General features: G+C 41.1%; 1 protein-coding gene across 1 annotated transcript in view; it reads left to right on the top strand.

Annotated features, from left to right (window-relative positions):
- LOC145997021 (glutathione S-transferase 1-like) overlaps positions 1–17,716 on the top strand; it is a 33,210-nt gene extending 15,494 nt beyond the window's left edge. Inside the window, exons 4-6 of the mRNA XM_083133642.1 lie at positions 9,390–9,531; positions 10,176–10,293; positions 17,363–17,716. Coding sequence (XP_082989768.1) covers positions 9,390–9,531; positions 10,176–10,293; positions 17,363–17,598 — 496 coding nt within the window. The 3' untranslated portion in view covers positions 17,599–17,716. The remainder of the gene's footprint in view (positions 1–9,389; positions 9,532–10,175; positions 10,294–17,362) is intronic.
- The last annotated feature ends 278 nt before the right edge of the window (positions 17,717–17,994 follow it).

Below are 17,994 nucleotides of genomic sequence, written 5' to 3' on the forward strand. Positions count from 1 at the left end.
AATCCAAGAAAAGTGATCATTAACCCCCAATTTTCAGTCAAAAACTCATATGATGAAAATAATATAAAGAGGAACATGCATTTAAATTACGAAAAAGTAATTTAATCCTTCACCACTGTCTACCATCACAATTTCTATCACTGTCGCCTAATATATAAAGTAGAGTAGGTATGTGCCTTATATTTTTGCACTTGAAGGACAAAATGTGACGCAACCAATTCACATTTCTTTCACTACATTGACATGAAGGAATGAATGTGATTAGAATGTATGGCCACGCGCACACAAACACTTCTTGAAATAATTGTGTCTATCGGAGACAAGGAAGTGGATCAAGATGCGAGAATAGATTATGTAGAAAGAGGGGAGGCATCGAACAGACACGCACATACATGTGATGTGTGTGTGCGTGGCAGTTAAGAGAAACATTTGAAGAATGGAACACTTCCAGTGACCCCCCCAGAGCCGTTTTACCTCTGAGACCGCACCCACCCCAAAGAGGAGATTTCAGTGAACGTATAGACACCTCGACCGACGCAATCGGGTGAGTACAAACTTTTCTACATAGGTTAAACCACCCCCATGCTATCCTTATGCAAGGATTAGGCTTAAAAGGACTAAAAGTGCATTCTGTGTCTACCACCCGATAACTCGAGAACTAGCCCTTGCCAAGGGGCGGGACTTATACCCCCGAAGAGCCCCATCCTTCCCCCGAGCACCAAGACCATTACCCCCCCTTCAAGTGAAAAAGAGACTCTACCACCCCCTTCAGAGTGACGGCATGTGTTGCAGTTAAATCGCTGTAGCGGTGGGACGTGGACACGGGCGACGACCCAGGCTTGACACGTCCTGTCTTCAAGGGATGTGACGTGGTGATACACGTTTGATGTTGTGATCGTTTGACGTTTCGCAGCGCGTGTCAAACAACAACAAACTCCACGTGCGCTCTTGGCGGGAAAGCTGTCTTGTGTTCTCCGCGAGTGATACGCTGCTTTGTAACGCAACGAAGTGCAGTGTGAAGGATGGCTCCCACGGGGGCCACCCCTAAGACTACCAATAACCGCCACAGCATGGATTATCCCTCTGAGCAAACAACCGACCCCTTTAGAAGGGGTGGAGGGTTAGCACGCACACCCCCTTCCAAGAGGAAGCACTTGTCGGATAGCCCAGAGCATACAGTTTCGCAGCAGGAAAATCCCGGTCAGACCGCTGCATCCCAACCACACCTAACTCCCACCCCAAACCCCCCAGGAAGCCAAATAAGCACAATTGTATCAGACTCGTCAGAATACAACTTGGGAATGTACCAGAGGCTACATTTAGATATTACTACCGTGATATCGAAAGATAAGAATATCACGGCGGACAAAAAGACGCTACTACTGGAAATCCTGGCCAAAATGAATCAAGTGCATACAGAAGCCATAGTAGAGTCCCGTTCTTTAAGAACGGCGTGCCGTATTTTGGAAACTAATAATAACCCCCAAACAGTAGCAACTCAACAAAAGCTAACATATGCGCAAACACTGTCCAATCCAGCACAGCAGGGAGAAAAAGCTGCTCAAATACAAAAAATCACCAGCAAAGCAAAACATACCGTATTTATCACAGCGCAAGATAATCAAAAGGTTCGTGATATATGGGATAATTTCACTATGGCAATAAATCCAGTCCGTGAGAGGGTAAAAATCGAAGCTATGCGAACCACCCCAAAAACCCTTATTGTGGAGACCGCCACCAGAGAGGACCTTGAAAAAATAATGAATAATCAAAACCTCAAATCCAAGAAACTGAATGTGGAACTCCCTAAAAAACGCAACCCGCTGATGATCATTTATGAAATCCCAATCAAAAGAGAAGAGGAGAATATAACAGAGGAATTTTATGCACTGAATGGTATCGAGGAACACTTGAACATGTCTCTAGATGAATTCAAGACCAAATTCAAGTTTCGGTTTAAAACCGGGCCCAGGAAACGACCAGTCTCGCACAGAGTATACGAGGTGGATCCCGTAATTAGGAAACTTATCCTAAATATGAATAAGGTACATTTAGCCTATCTGTCCTTGTCAATGAAGGACTATTTAGTCGTCCCGGTTTGCCTCAAGTGCCTGGAATATGGACATGTCGCGAAGCACTGCAAAGGGGAGCAATACTGTTTAATATGTGGAGCTGAGGGACACTCTAGGGAGGAATGCAGAAAGGAGAGGGTAGAAAAATTATGCATACCCTGCATGAGAAGGAAAAGAACGTGCAACGCCGATATAAAGGATTGCCCTACAATGAAGTTCTTTCAGCAGAGATTAATAGAAAAAACCAATTATGGAATATAAACAAATAAGAAAGAGAAATAGGAACACCCCTAGCCGCCGACGCCGTAATGCGACAAGAGCGGCGGCATACGCAGTAAGGAAACAGGGTGAACTTCAGGAAATTCTAAAACACCGTTTCACAATAGATCTTCCTCTCCACCTCAATACCTTAATCTCCGGAGAACTACTTTATCCCCCCACCCCTCCCCGCAGCAACTTCTCTCTTCATTCCACACTAACGCCGTTACCTACTCACTATAACTGTCAAAAACCCATTCTTAGCACACCGATACCTGGCCTGAAACCATGTGCCTTCATTATTCCCCCTCAGTTATCCATATCCCCCCCGCCATCACCACTCTCACTTTCTCCCCCTGAATCAGTCCTACTCACACCACCGCACTCACACTCTGCACAATCCTCGCCAGTCTCCTGGTCTTTCTCACACACCCCATTCAGCCCCACCTCATACTTCTCTCATAGCTATGAAGACCTCCAGAATGGCCCCTGCCCCAATCTATCGTCTCATTCTCCTTCCCTGATTGACCTAGTCGAACCTCCAAGTCGGTCAAATCTAAACCCGGAAGCTCCTCCCTTCCAAGTACAAACAAAATACTTAAATTTTACCGCACCAGTCATAATGAACCCACCCCGACCAGAATTCAAAGATACCCCAAAAACGAACATCAACCCAGCAACGATATACCGTAAATTCGAACTTGATCTACAACTTAGCCGGCTTGAAGAGAGGGATAATTTAATCACTGCGCTGCGTTTGCTGGTTAGATTAAAACATGATAACGGAAAATCCATCACATTCCCTTACCCGGAGGCTGTGGATAAGATGATCCTAAGATGCAGCAACATCCCGGTTAGTCCGGATGAATTGCACGACTTACTAAAACAAACGTTTCACCGAAGGGACCTAAAGCTAGACTTAGAAGAGGTCTACAAAGATTTCGCAAGGGGATATGGAAGAGTTGTCCAGGATGCCACCAAGCCTTGGCCGTCGTGGAGCTCTGTAATAAGACATTGACGAGAAACAAGTTAGGCATACTGCAGGTAAATCTGAATGGAGCGAAACTGGCCACGGAGGAGATTTTCATCTTAGCTAGAACAAACAACGTCGACTTGCTGTTGTTACAAGAACCTTACATTCTAAACGGAAAGGTGATACATGCACCGATGGACGCTACACTAGCCTATAACCAAAACCAGAATGCCAAAACTGCAATAGTAGCACTAAATATAAACATAAATATGCTCAAAATAGAACAGTTATCTGATTCACACACAAACTGCGTAGAAATAGGATACAATAAACAAAATTTTACAATCATAAACACCTATTGTCAATATAGTCACAGCATCGACAAATATATAAACCACATCAGAAAAGCCTGCAGGGCCTATTCATACAACAAGATTCTGGTGACTCTAGACAGCAACTCTTCCTCACCCCTCTGGTTTGGCAGGGATATGGATTCCAATGGCGAAAAAATGATGAACCTTCTAGCTGAATTAAACTTAAATGTAGAAAATCAACCGGGTAACCCACCAACTTACCGGGGTAGAGCGGGGGCGAGCAGTAATATTGATCTAACTCTATCCAACAACCGCATGAGCCCTCTCATAGAGGGATGGAAAGTCCTGGACATGGTAACAACCAGTGACCACAACGTCATTGAGTTTTATGTCAACCTGGAAGGTGCTCCAAAAACCCACACGATTAGACCACCTACCTACAACTGGGCAAAAACGGACAAGACTGCTCTGCTAAACAACATCGATCTGCCAGAATGCTCTAGATCTGCAAATAACGCAAATGATTTGGCAGAATTGCTCACGAAACAGCTTCAAGCAGCCATAGAGGCATCCACGCCTAGGCACGATATGGACAGACCTCCTAAACCATGGTCAAACAAATTGACAAGGCTTAGGAACAACATGCGCAGATCTCGAAAACTATACCAAAAACCAAACATTCCTGACATAAGAGCAACTTATCTAGAAGACTATAGAAGAGCAAAGTCTAAATATGCAGAAGAGTTGAAAAGCTTCAAATTGAAAAGGTGGCATAATTTTGTAAATAGATATCTTAATAAGGATAAATGGAGTCTGCCGTATAAAATTATCACGAGCAAAACTAAACAGAGAGAGGTGACAACAACCTTAAAAAGATCTGATGGAACCCTAACCAATAACGCACGGGAAACCGCGGAACTGATGCTGCATGGACTCCTCCCAGATGATGAAGAACAAACGGACAACGAGGAAAATGCCGCGATAAGGAGGGAACGTGGACGCTATCCTAACAACACTCCCATAGCCCCATTCACATCTGAAGAAATTGTCCGAGAGCTGACATCAATGAAAAGTAACAAGGCGCCAGGCCCAGATGGCATACCAGCTGGAGTAATCAAGCAAACGCTTCCAAAAACACTACCTTTCATTACAGCCCTCTTCAACCAATGTATTATAGGAAAGGAATTCCCCAGGGCATGGAAGGAGGGACGCCTAGTAGTAATCAGGAAGGAAGGAAAAGAAGATGCTGCGAGCTTAAAATCGTACAGACCCATCTGCCTGCTAAATACTATGGGGAAGCTTTTTGAAAAACTTATAAACAAGCGTCTGCAGGAATTCCTCGTCATGGTAGGAAAAAATGACAACCAGTATGGCTTTACAAAGGGTCGTTCTACGGAGGACGCTATAAATAAGCTAAAACAAGTTGTGGAAAAATCAGAAACGAAGCTCGTCGTAATCGTTTTCGCGGACATTAGCGGGGCCTTCGACAATTTGTGGTGGCCCCACCTCTTCTACACCCTCAGGAAAATAAACTGCCCGGTTACACTCCTCAGATTGTTGGAAAATTACTTCAAAGACAGACGAGTTCACCTCGACTTAAATGGAGTAAAGGTATTAAAAATAACTACAAAGGGCTGTCCACAGGGCTCGGTATTGGGCCCGCATCTATGGAATGTAAACCTTGAACCCTGTCTTCGAGCGCTAGAAAATGACGAAAACATTGACCAAGTTATTGCTTATGCCGATGATGTAGCGGTGGTGTGTTCGGGCAACTCGAGAGCTCAAATCGAGAATAAAGCAAATCAAGCATTGAGAACGTTGGCAGAGTGGTGCAGAGGCGCAAAATTAGAACTCTCGTCCTCTAAGACGAAATACCTTATTGCCAAAGGACATCTAAGTCATAAGAGGAATCCTAGCATTAAAATATCTGGCTCAACAGTGAAAAGGACAAAAGAATTTGAATACTTGGGTGTGACACTGGAGGAAGGGATGAGATTTGGGGCTCACATTCGAAAAATTACCCAAAAAGGCGAAAATACCATGAGCAAGTTAACGAGACTGGCAGCCCAAAACTATAACCTGCCACCAGGCATCATGGATACATACATAAAGTCCATATATGAACAGATTACCACATATGCGTCCTCGGTCTGGGTGGGTGGACTCAAAAATAAGAAGAATGTTAGGGTACTTCGATCCTCACAAAGGAGAATACTCCTGAGAGTGACGGGAGCATTTGGCACGACCTCCACGGAGGCGCTCCTTGCCGTAACTGGTAACATACCACTAGACAAGGAAGTGAGATGGCGAGCAGCCAAATACCAGTTCAGGAAAGGAGATGAACAGGAATTGACGAAATGTGTTGGAATCTTCCTCCCTACCCTACACGATATAAGAGCAAGATTGACAAATGAATGGCAAATGGAGTGGGAAACTGCTGAGAATGGAAGAAGAGTATATAGCTTTGTGCAAAACATCAGATACAATAAACTAGCCAGCAATCAATATTCAAGAGGACTCGTACATCTTCTGACAGGCCATGGCCCATATGGTACGCATCTCTGCCGAATAGGCAGCAGACCCACACCTGCGTGCAGCGCATGTGGTGTGATAAGAGATACGCCAGAACACAAAGTCTTCTTCTGCCAGGCAGCTGGTGAAGAGATCAAACGACTAAGACGGGAACTACCAACCACTGACGTCAAAACACTCTTATGTCCTCAGCAGTTGGACAAGCTTAGAGCCCTGGCGAATGCAGTATCATTAGAAGAACAAAGAAAATTTAATACTCGGCTCCAAAATCCCCAACCGGAAGCGCCCATCCCGGCAAGACACAATGAAGAAGTAAGGAAAATCAGGTTTCAACCGGCAAGGAATTCACACACCAGGAATGTGCCTCCCGCACCGGCTCGGCTGGACGAACAGGAAGCAGAAGAAGACGAAGTGTAAGAAGTGGAGGAAGCCCCGGAAAATGCTTCTAGAAGAAGATTCTTCGCTGTCTCATTGGGAAGGCAGGAAGCCGAGGAGCGTAGGAGAATTCGTCCAATCAGAATGCCTGGTGAGAAAAATGAAGACTACCTTATAAGGGTGGCTGCATCCAGAACATCAAACATGTAAATTAATCCTCTAACTCATATAAATATCCTCATCAGACGCAAACATAACACATATCTTTAAATTGCCATGCTAAAGTGCACTTTACACATTTTATCCCTGCACTGGTACACCAGTGGCTTATATTTCAGTTTCATATCATCACCATATATCTACACTTTCAGCACCATGTTTTCACTACGCTGGAGCTCCAGTGTTTAATATATTTTAATATATTTTCTTCTTCTTCTATTTTATTATGTTCTTTTAAATTTTTATATCTATTATTATCTCATATACAATTTTTATCTCAAAGCATTAAGAAACCACACATACCCGTTCTAAGGAAACTCGCGCGCGCTATAATCACTCTTACCAACTCCAAATCCCAAACTTTTGTACAGATGGGGGCTGGACACCGACAGCGGAACACCTAGCCTCTGGGGTGGAGCATTCTTTGACAACAGTAATTGCAAAACGTAAAAATAAATGGTCTTAAACCAAGAGCTCACCCGCTCTCGGTTGCCGGCTCCTGATGCAAGATGCATCAATAAACAATATATGTAATGTATAGGGCGTGCGAGCTCCAAAAACTTCTCACTCACAGATCCTGGAGCCCGGGATCCGGTACATGCTAGATCACCACACATTACAGCATATCACCAAAAATTGTAATACAAACAATATGTAACGGAAGATACTTATTCACGTGGAAAAAATGTATAGTATTGTACTGTCTACAAATGTAATGTAATGTAACTCAATTTATTAACTATGTTATTAACCTTGTATTGTTTTCTTTTTATTTTCAGTCTGATGTATCTGCAATTATCAATAAAATAGTAGTGCACAACGATAACGGGGGAACCGTAATTCGAGCAAAAGACGTCCCAGTTTATTGCAGAGGCACTGGGACAAGCGTATGCCCTCGAATGCATACGGGTGGAGGTTTGGTTGTATTCGGGGGTTCCCCCCTTATTGTGTAAAGGTAGGTAGGTAGAGGGGTCTTTCGTAATATTTTGCGGGGTGGGGGGGGGGGGCAAGATGTGTAGATCCGGCACTTCTTCTCCCGCATGAGTAATGAAGACTTACTTCAGAAAACGAATAACAACTTAGTTAACAGATTTTTCAATGTTACTTGATTATTACTTTTGGGCGATATTTTGTCAAAATAGCCTTTCATAAGCTTGGGTATACTCTATGCAGAATGAACAAAGGATTTGTTTTTTCGTGTGTGTGTGTGTTTACATTCCCAATAAGACATTAATTTTAATCCAAATATCCAGTGGCGGCGATTATTAGGAGCGAGCGGGGATTCCACCCCAGCCCCGCTACATTTTGCCACTTGTTGCACCCGCACTATGGTCTCTTAATGCTAAGACTATTCTAGCAAAACAGTAAACTGTCCTAGCCCCCAAGTTTTGGCACCCGATAGCCGTTACTGCAAACATTCAGATACATTTGTCAGTTCTAATACCCTTGTAATCCAAGAAAAGTGATCATTAACCCCCAATTTTCAGTCAAAAACTCATATGATGAAAATAATATAAAGAGGAACATGCATTTAAATCACGAAAAAGTAATTTAATCCTTCACCACTGTCTACCATCACAATTTCTATCACTGTCGCCTAATATATAAAGTAGAGTAGGTATGTGCCTTATATTTTTGCACTTGAAGGACAAAATGTGACGCAACCAATTCACATTTCTTTCACTACATTGACATGAAGGAATGAATGTGATTAGAATGTATGGCCACGCGCACACAAACACTTCTTGAAATAATTGTGTCTATCGGAGACAAGGAAGTGGATCAAGATGCGAGAATAGATTATGTAGAAAGAGGGGAGGCATCGAACAGACACGCACATACATGTGATGTGTGTGTGCATGGCAGTTAAGAGAAACATTTGAAGAATGGAACGAGAGAAAGTGAAACGGATAAAAAGGTAACAAGCTGGGAAAGAAAGAACCTTTAGGGAGTAAAACAGAAAATATGAAAAGGAAAGGGAAAAGAGGTGAATGGAAATCGGGAGTATAAGAGAGAAGGGGATACATATGCATGTATGTCGTACATATATGTGTCTTTCATGCATATATATATAAAAGTAAAGTGCTCCCCTGTGCTTAGCACCACGCCATGAAGGCGTATAGAGGGTGTGGGGTTAACGCCCCACACTTTCTTGATCCGGTCGTGAGTGCGGGTGATGTGATCAGCATCACGCCCCTGACCGCCTTTACCCCCAAGGGTTTCCCCCAGGTACCCATGTTATTCGACGCTGGGTGGGCGCCGGGACCGCTTCCAACGTTAGAAAAGTTCCCGGATTTGAACCGACCGGGGATCGAACCCGGGACCTTGAGCATGGTAGTCAGACGCGTTACCACTGCATATATATATATATATATATATATATATACATTTATGCCTGCCCACCCTAATCTATCAATATACAGCTTCTGCCCACCCGGTCAAAAATTTCTCGCGCCGCCCCTGCTGGCCACCCGGTATATTAAACATATTTGTATTTGATGATCTGACCATCCAAACCTTCGACAGCCATCCGGAGACCCACCTGCACCAAAAACTCTATTGCCGTCATTGCTCTTGTCTGAAGAAATAGTGTTTAAATTTGACATGTTGGTCAACAAATTCTTGAAGCATCTTCTTTTATTTCAGTGTGGCCATCATACAATATCTGGTTGACAAGTATGGAAAGGACGACTCTTTATACCCACGTGACCCTCAGAAGAGAGCAATCGTTAACCACAGGCTGATGTTCAATGTGACCACACTCTACCAGAACATAGGAATGTATGTGGTAAGTGTACAGAGCGTGAGTTGTGGTTAACGCTGAAGACTTGAAAAAAAGTTTTAATATCCCGTAGATGTAATCTGTAAAGGAAGTTACCGACAGTAAGTTTTTCAATTATTTTTTCGAACAAATGTTTATCGTCTACGTTTTGATTAAACAAATAATATTATTAATAAAACTTTTTTTGTTTCTGTAGTGGATACAGTTTATTCGTTTACTCTACGTTTCGATGTACAACACATAATCTACATTTTTCTGTATTGCTACGACTACGATATAATCTACACGGTGAGGGAAAAATAACTGCATATGCTTATTTCTGAGAAAACGCACATATAAAATGATATGCTACATGATCCCCTTCCCATTTGAAAATCTGGATGTAATTCCAAGATGGCGACTTTTAAGATGGTCGCCACGATACACACTAGGCCCATCTAGTGTGCCCCCACCCCAAATTACCCATATCCGAAATTTCATCGCCCTCCGTCAAGTCGTTTTCAAATTATAAGGGTGGTGCCGGAATTTTGCCTCACCCTGTAGTTAAAAGATCATTTAATTGTATATAATAATAGAATTATATTTTGTAACATATTATATTTCACCTTAATAAAAGTGCACTATTTGATTCTTGTTATATTTATTTGCAGATGGCTCCCATATTCTACGCTTATAAAAGAACCCCTGATGGATTGAAGAGGATGCAATTGGCACTCAATGTGTTTGACACAATCCTAGACAGACAGGGAAAGAAATATGCAGCTGGAGGTAAGAGAAAAAGCATGTTTAAGTCCACTTTTAGGCTCAGACAGGCTATACCTGGCGCCATCTCCACTGGCGGCTGGGAAAGGACCAATAAGAGATCGGTTCAATTGTGTTCGGCTGCCATAGTTTACTTTCGTGTCCCAAGGTGCCGAACACCACTCGCTGCACCAAACAAACGTGATTCGGAGAGACTGCAGGTTGCCAAACCTACTGTGCAACCCTCGTGTAAACAGTTAAACGTCATTAGTGTATGTAAAAGTAACAGCTATGCGTTACTTTTGGAAGCAAAGTAAATGTCACAGTAACGTTTTACTTTGTTGAGCTAATATAACCAACTCTGGTCACGCGATGAAGATGTCTGAAAGAACGAAACTCATTCCACATCACATTCATTAACCCATCTTTGTGAATTTCCATAAAGCTCTTTTATTATTTATTTATTATTTTATTATATTAATTATGTCTTTCTTGCTTCGCCTTTCTTTCATTTCTTCTCACATTAGATATTTCATGGTAGTTGTCGGAAACTGGCTGGGGGAGGGGGGGGGGAATTCTGTTCTGGTATCTTATTAACTCATCCCACATCAGAATACGGAAAGGATAAATAGACTTACGTTTCCATTTCAACTTTATATTTTCAAAGTGTAATGTAGTTTCTATTTGAACTGAAATTATACTGAATGTACAGTGGGATCCATGAGTATTGCCGTGCAAATGGACATTTCCACTTTGACATGAAAAACGTTTTAAATCCATTCATTTTACAGATAATGACACAAACATGAGATGTGCAAAATATCTCGGCGATATTTGTTTCGGTTTTCGAGAAACACGCCTTCAAACACCGCTGAAATTCACCTCCTACGTCACGGATTTGAAAACGTCCTCTCCACAGACAGGAGGTCCTCTGACGTCATCACTTAGAAATGCGTGCAGGCGGGGCTTCTGCTCGTCCCGTCAACTTAGCATGAGCCACGGAAGCGACAGAAAATTCACTTGCTACTGTGTAAAACAAGTATCTTACAACTTCCAGTGCAAAAATCTGTGCTCCATTTCTTGGAGATGAATTATGCCCTAGCAGTATAGTAGTATCATCTATGGTAGTATTTACTATAATTCAGCCACTCGGTAGAGGGTTTTCCCATTAGGGTGACAAAGCAAACCTTGTAACAGTCAATGGCTGAACACGTGAACAGCCTTGCTCATTGCGAATACATAGGTTAGTTCTGACTGGCAAGAACTTAATATTATAGGAATGCCTTTTCTGGAATTACAGTTATTTTCGTCATAATATTTTCTTCACAAATTTTAAGATAATACTTTTAGAACACACTGGTTTACACGCCAATTTCTGCAATATAAGAGGTGATACGGTATAAAAAGGTGCGGTGAGTTTTTCAATTTCCTGCAGTAAATGACAGTTTTCTTCAGTTAATATATATATTGCAAATTTTTGTATTTAGCCTACTTTTACGTCGCTTTTCCGTTCACTTTGTTTAACCGCAACGATGAGAACGCATGGTTAATTTATTATAATTTATTTATTAATTATCATCTCTAACATCACATTTCTTCCCACTTTTGGATAATCGTTACAATGAAGATGAATAACTACAAGCTGTATTCGAAGTCGGGGTGCAGGAGTACATCCCCCTTCCCCTCCCACACACACTACCCACCCAACCTGCCATGCTAAGAGACGAACTTTTTCTTCTGTCCCATCTCCTTTTATGAGACGAGACGGAACATGCCTCGTCTCGTAAGCAACACTAACATTAACAATAGAAGCATCCCCCTAGCTGTCCCCAAAGTCTCGAGCAAACATCCTCCCATGTAACAATTTCCAGTTCAATGAAATGTCACTCACAAGGAAACAGTCATGCCCAGGTCGAGAGTCAAACCTGGAACATGCGACTTCCTCAGATAAATCATGAATTTTGTGTACGATATAATAATTACAACGCCAGTTCATTCCTGGTAATTCTGAATCTGCAGTTTGGTTTGCATATATAAGCAAAATAATATTTAGTTTTCGAGGGCTGTACCGTCGAAACGAGGAGTCAAAAAAAAAAATAATAATAATAAAAAAAATATTAAGAAAGGTTTTCTTTGTATTTATAATGATAAGCCTCTGCATACGTTGTTAATTCTATATTTTTCTAGACTTGAGACGAGAACGAGAATTGCCCTCCCAAACCGAGACGGATGTTTATAAATTGAGACGAGACTGTCAATGAGACATTTACAAATAAACACAAGACAGACATTTACAACTCTCAACGAGAACGAGACCAAGGCTGCCATGTCTCGTCTCGATATGATCCTTAGTGGTGAAGTTGTGAACCAACCAATTAATGCGTTCGGGTAACGAGATGAGGCGGCTTTTTTCACAGTACAAAATTCAAAATAATTATATCGCACCATTTCAGTATGGGATATTGTTATACACATGGGCGTATATATAGTTCACGGGGGATAGGGATGGATCAACTTTTGGCATGATTAGGGTTGCTTTATTTCGTAAGTGAAAATCCAGGACACTGCTGGCCGGAAGCTTGTTGGGGAGCATGGGGGGAGGGGATGTTGGACTCGACAAAGTTGTGTGTTTGTAGTCACGAAGTATTGATACTTTTCTGTTCATCTTGTGTCACTACGATTTTAAGAACCAAATTTTTTTAATATGATTCGAGGGGGAAAAAATAACTGATTTGATAGTCTCAATGCAGTTTCTTATCGCAGAAATTCCGAAACTATCAGGAAATTACAGATATTGGTCTGCAGTCCCATCTGGTGAGTGGAATTACGAAATTTCCTTCCCATCCGTATCCCGTCCTATACGTCTCTAATTTAAGAGAATGAAATAAGTCCGAAGGAATTTTTTATGAACAAGCGGATAGAACAAGGAAACTGGTAATTTTAGTGAACCAAAAAAAGAGAGGGGTTGGACCCGTTGAATCCCCCTTAAATACGTCCATGGTTATACACATTATTTCCTTGTAATAATTATACATAAACTAAGTATAGATATGTATTGTGCAACTAATGTAATCTTCTCAGTGTGTTTTCTCTTATCTGCACAAAAATGTTTGATCATAATTTGCGCAACAGAAATGGAACACAAACTGAAATTGCTTTATGGAAAAGAAAGTTAAATAGGCTTTATAAATAAAGTTAAGAATGTGAAAATTCCTATTTTGCACTACATAGGTTACGGTAAATATCGATAAATATAAGTTTAAAAAATATTTTTGAGTGTCGTGTCAGCAACCAATTTTATAAGCAATATTTTTCACATTGCCTGAGAACACACACGCAGCTGAACCCTTTCATTAATCTTGCACGTGAGCAGCACGGATATTTCATAGAAGAATGATCATTACAAAGCATAGCTTTCCTTTCTCCTATCGCTCCTTCTTCCATTATTTAAATCGGTACAGATTTGTAAAACTGTTGCACGTGTTCGCTCACCGTGGGCTACCCATCCGGAACTGGACGCTCGAAGCAGACGACAAACGAGCTCTCTCTAAGGCGTGACGTATTAACATGGCGGCGGCGTGTTTTCAGCGCAATGCTAGCCTCGCAACTTTGGAAGTCTCGTTTCTCCCTTAAACTGGACGCAGAGAAACGCGAGAACTTGCAGGGGTCATTTTTCCAGGGTGTAGTTTTTAAAATTGTTGTAAAAAAAATTGAGTGGAAATGTCCATTGTCCATCACTATGTTCGTGCACTTTATTTGACCATACATAAAAATCCATCGCTTAAAAACACATGTAAGAGAAAAATTAATGAAAATAGTCATGGACAATTTGCCGAGCAATACTAGTGGAACCCACTGTACCATACATCAATGACTGACACTTAGCTCTACTTGAATTAATGTATCTATTGATTGTCTCCCCATCCATCCACCACCTCGTGTAAAATGGACTTTAACTTATAGAAGTTCTAGATAAACCTAGAAAACACTATTAATTGGACTATCAAACTAAGCATCAGGTAGAGATGAGCACAAAATAATGTCGGACAAGTTTTCTGAGTTTGGGACAGACGAATGTGATACACAAATATGGCGGAACGGAATATTTTCCTATATCCATGAAAATTCTCAAAAACTAAGCGATGTAAAATAGTCAGCATATAGCATTTAGATAAACAGGGCCGCCAGCTTTCTCGAACCTTTGTTTTTACAAGTTTAGAAAGCTTTTTTCTGCACGCGGCGGGTTTGACGCTCTCGATTTGGGTAACATTTCAGTTTCAGTCAGGGAAAACAATCAAGTAAACCCTGGATATATGTACACAGCGGAAATAACGCGGCACCTGTCATCATGTTCATCTTTAGTTCAAGTAGTCTGCCCTCTTGGGTGGAACTATCACTCAGGCGAGGTTGACTGTCAATGATGCTCTGCAGTAGTGTTGCACTACGCAAAATCGTCAAAGTAAATTAGGGTAACCGTTTCATAGATCGGAGACACATTAAAATCGCATATTTTGTGTTTCATATGGTTCGTACTTACCAATTGTGTATTGCGGAACATAGTTCGAGGTGCCATTATGCTTTTTACACGAAAACAAACGCAATTTTTCACATTCCGAGTGCTTTTTTTTATTCCTTTCTTCGCTTCCGGAACACACAGTATGGTGGGCACATCTTGACTCACGTTGTGGTTATGCAGTGTTTCAACCTTCTTCACCGAAAAATACCTACTATCGTGTTCGTCACCGGTGGAAATTATACATTATGCACGGGTAGCTGACGGATAGCCCCACGAACCATTCACGGATATCCCCACGAACCATTCACGGATAGCCCCACAAACCATCTCCGATAAGGTTAGGTTAGGTTTGGTTGGGTTAGGCAAGCATAGTAAAAAAAAAACGGGGGTTGAAACACTGACAGGGGCTGACGTCATCAAACGTACGCAGCATCCGGTTGTCGTAGAGCAAGCAAATGAAAGCAACGGCAATTGTGCGTCGCTGTGATATTTGTCTTGAAAAATTCATGATTTCCCGGTCAAATATATTCCAGATGAAAGAAAATACCTCGACGAAAGTTGTAAACTTTGGAGAAACTCATTTCCGTAAGTAGTTTCTTGTGTAAAATTCAAGAAATGGGTCTCCGATGTATGAAACTGTTACCGTAAATTAGTTTTTGAACAGTGCCTGACTTTTATGTATCATCCGAAATTGGGTCACAATTTGACGGAACTGCCAAATTGCCAGTCTGGCGCTGGTGGTTTTCCGAAAATTGAGATGATAGAAATGTAGTCTGAAAGAAAGAAAATATGCATGAAGCGGTGGTCAAAATAGAGGGGGATGAAACCCCCGCCCTCCCAGCTGTCTCATTGTCTCCATGTAAAAATATAGATGCCCCGAGTTAGCTCCAAGAATCTAGATACACCCACCCCATAAACCTAAGAATTTCCACTTCGAGCACTGCATAAAAATAATAATAATAATAATAATAATAATAAAATACACAATCCAAACACATTGTTAAATATTAACAATTTTGGTTTTATTACATTGATTTTTATTGAACATTTATAAAAATTATTTCGTTTTAGGAGTGTAAGGTGAACACACCCAAATGCAAGGGTGTCGCCAGAACGTTTTGAAGTGGGGGGTCAAAACTTGATTGGTAGAAATAATAATAATACTAATACTACTACTAATAATAATTACCACGGTTGTGATTGTTGTTTTACAATAATAACTATTACAAAATATTAAAATTAACCGAGTGTATTTCAAATTTATCATTATTATTATTATATAAATGGGAAGATTTACTACTCGGCCTCATGAATATTCAACACAACTGTATTCCATTATATTTTACATGTGATACAGTTAATGTCATGAAATTCATAGTTATGGTATTTTATTATTAAATTTACACATCTTGTTAAAAAGATACTTCAAAAGTAAGGGGAAATTTTATTCATAAAGTTCATGTTGTGTGATCTCTAACATAAAACTATACGTTTTGGAATTGTAGGAACTGAGGAACCATTTATTATCTTGATTAAATTAAAGATGATGCAAATACAACCTGGTTCCTGCGTTTTACACTATTTTTTTATCTAATGCAGTTTTAACTTTTTTATTCTGCTTGAGTACTAATTAAAATAACTTTGTTTATGTTATGAACAATAAAAATCCAAATTTCCAAGGGGGGTCGACGGACCCGTTCGACTCCCCCCCCCCCCTCCCGACGCCCATGCCAAAATGCCAATCTCTCTCACCGTGCATTTTGCAGACAAACGAGAGACTGGCGTTTGCACCATTGGTGCACACAGGCGCAAGGGGAGGTGAAGGAGCTACAGTCCCTCCCAATATTTGGAGAAAATCAAATTTTCAAATAAAAACATAACTCGTAAAAACTAAAGTGGCAAATAAAAACCCTTCTTAAAATGACCCCGACTACTATTCTTGTCTTTGAATGACTTTTAAATCGAAGGTTAAAACTGGTAATTAATAAATACAGTACAACCTCGTTAATCCGGACTTCGCTTAATCCGGACTGGCAAAAGGCCAAAAAAAAAGCAGAATGCAAGGCTTTAAATGTGGCTAGAAGTCAACAAGAGAACTTCCCAAAGAAAAGGCTGTCAACCACTGATGAAATTCTGTTTCCCGCAGACTTTGTACTGTACTGTATATTGTATTTAGGCCTATGCCCTTTAAATACACCATAATAAACGTGTTTTGTTGCTATAAATGGAGTTTTAATGCACTTTCTACTGTTCTTTTAGGCTATTTCAGTTAATCCGGACTTTCGTTAAACCGGTCAACTTATCCCCCCCATTAATCCGGATTAACGAGGTTTTACTGTATGTTATAGTGTGTAACGGCCAGCCCCTAGAATATCCACCGTTACAATTCAAGCCACCCCCACAGAAAAAAAAGATCCTACGTACTCTAGTGGTCTGGACTAATGATTATGTTATGTCCTATCCATATATGTTTGTGACTGTCCCTTCGTCGCTCTCATCTTACCGCCATTTATCCTCATCGTTGCTATTAGGCATAAGTGGCAGAAAATCAAAATAAAACCAATCAATCTTTCGTTTCAGACAACGTGACCATTGCTGACTTCCACCTGGCCACTGGAATGATGTGTGCTGAAGCTGTTGCCTTCGACCTCAGCCCCTATCCACGTGTCGCCACGTGGTACTCCACCTTCAAGAAGGAGAACGCCCAGCTGTGGGCCACCACGGAGGAGGCGATTGGGCTCATAGCCCAGTTCGAGAAAAGCCCACCGGACATGTCCCATCTGGACCATCCCATACACCCAACCAAGCGGACATGAGATGGAGCACTATTAAATTGGAGAAAACAGTAGCCATGAATGAATTTGTATTCTGTCAGAGTTTCATTGTGCCGTAAACATATATCTTTGCGAATCAAATTTGCAATAAAAATTATCAAAATCCTTATTCTGTATCTTATATAGTACTTTCGATATCTCCTTCAAGATAAATCCGTAGACAGAATTGTTTTTTCCAGGAGGGGCACAGCCTTCGGTAATGTGTATTGGACAATTGTTAGATAAGAACGGAATCGATATCACAACTTACAACAAATATATTGCCAACTTGCGATTGTATATATCCAATGACAATATCGTTTAACTTGTATACAAAAAGAAGCAACCGGAGAGGTTAAAAAACTGAACATAATTCAGACGCCAGCGCCTTTTTCTCAG

The sequence above is a fragment of the Lepisma saccharinum genome, chromosome 13 (genome assembly GCF_977018435.1).
Source record: "Lepisma saccharinum chromosome 13, izLepSacc3.1, whole genome shotgun sequence".
Classification (NCBI taxonomy): domain Eukaryota; kingdom Metazoa; phylum Arthropoda; class Insecta; order Zygentoma; family Lepismatidae; genus Lepisma; species Lepisma saccharinum.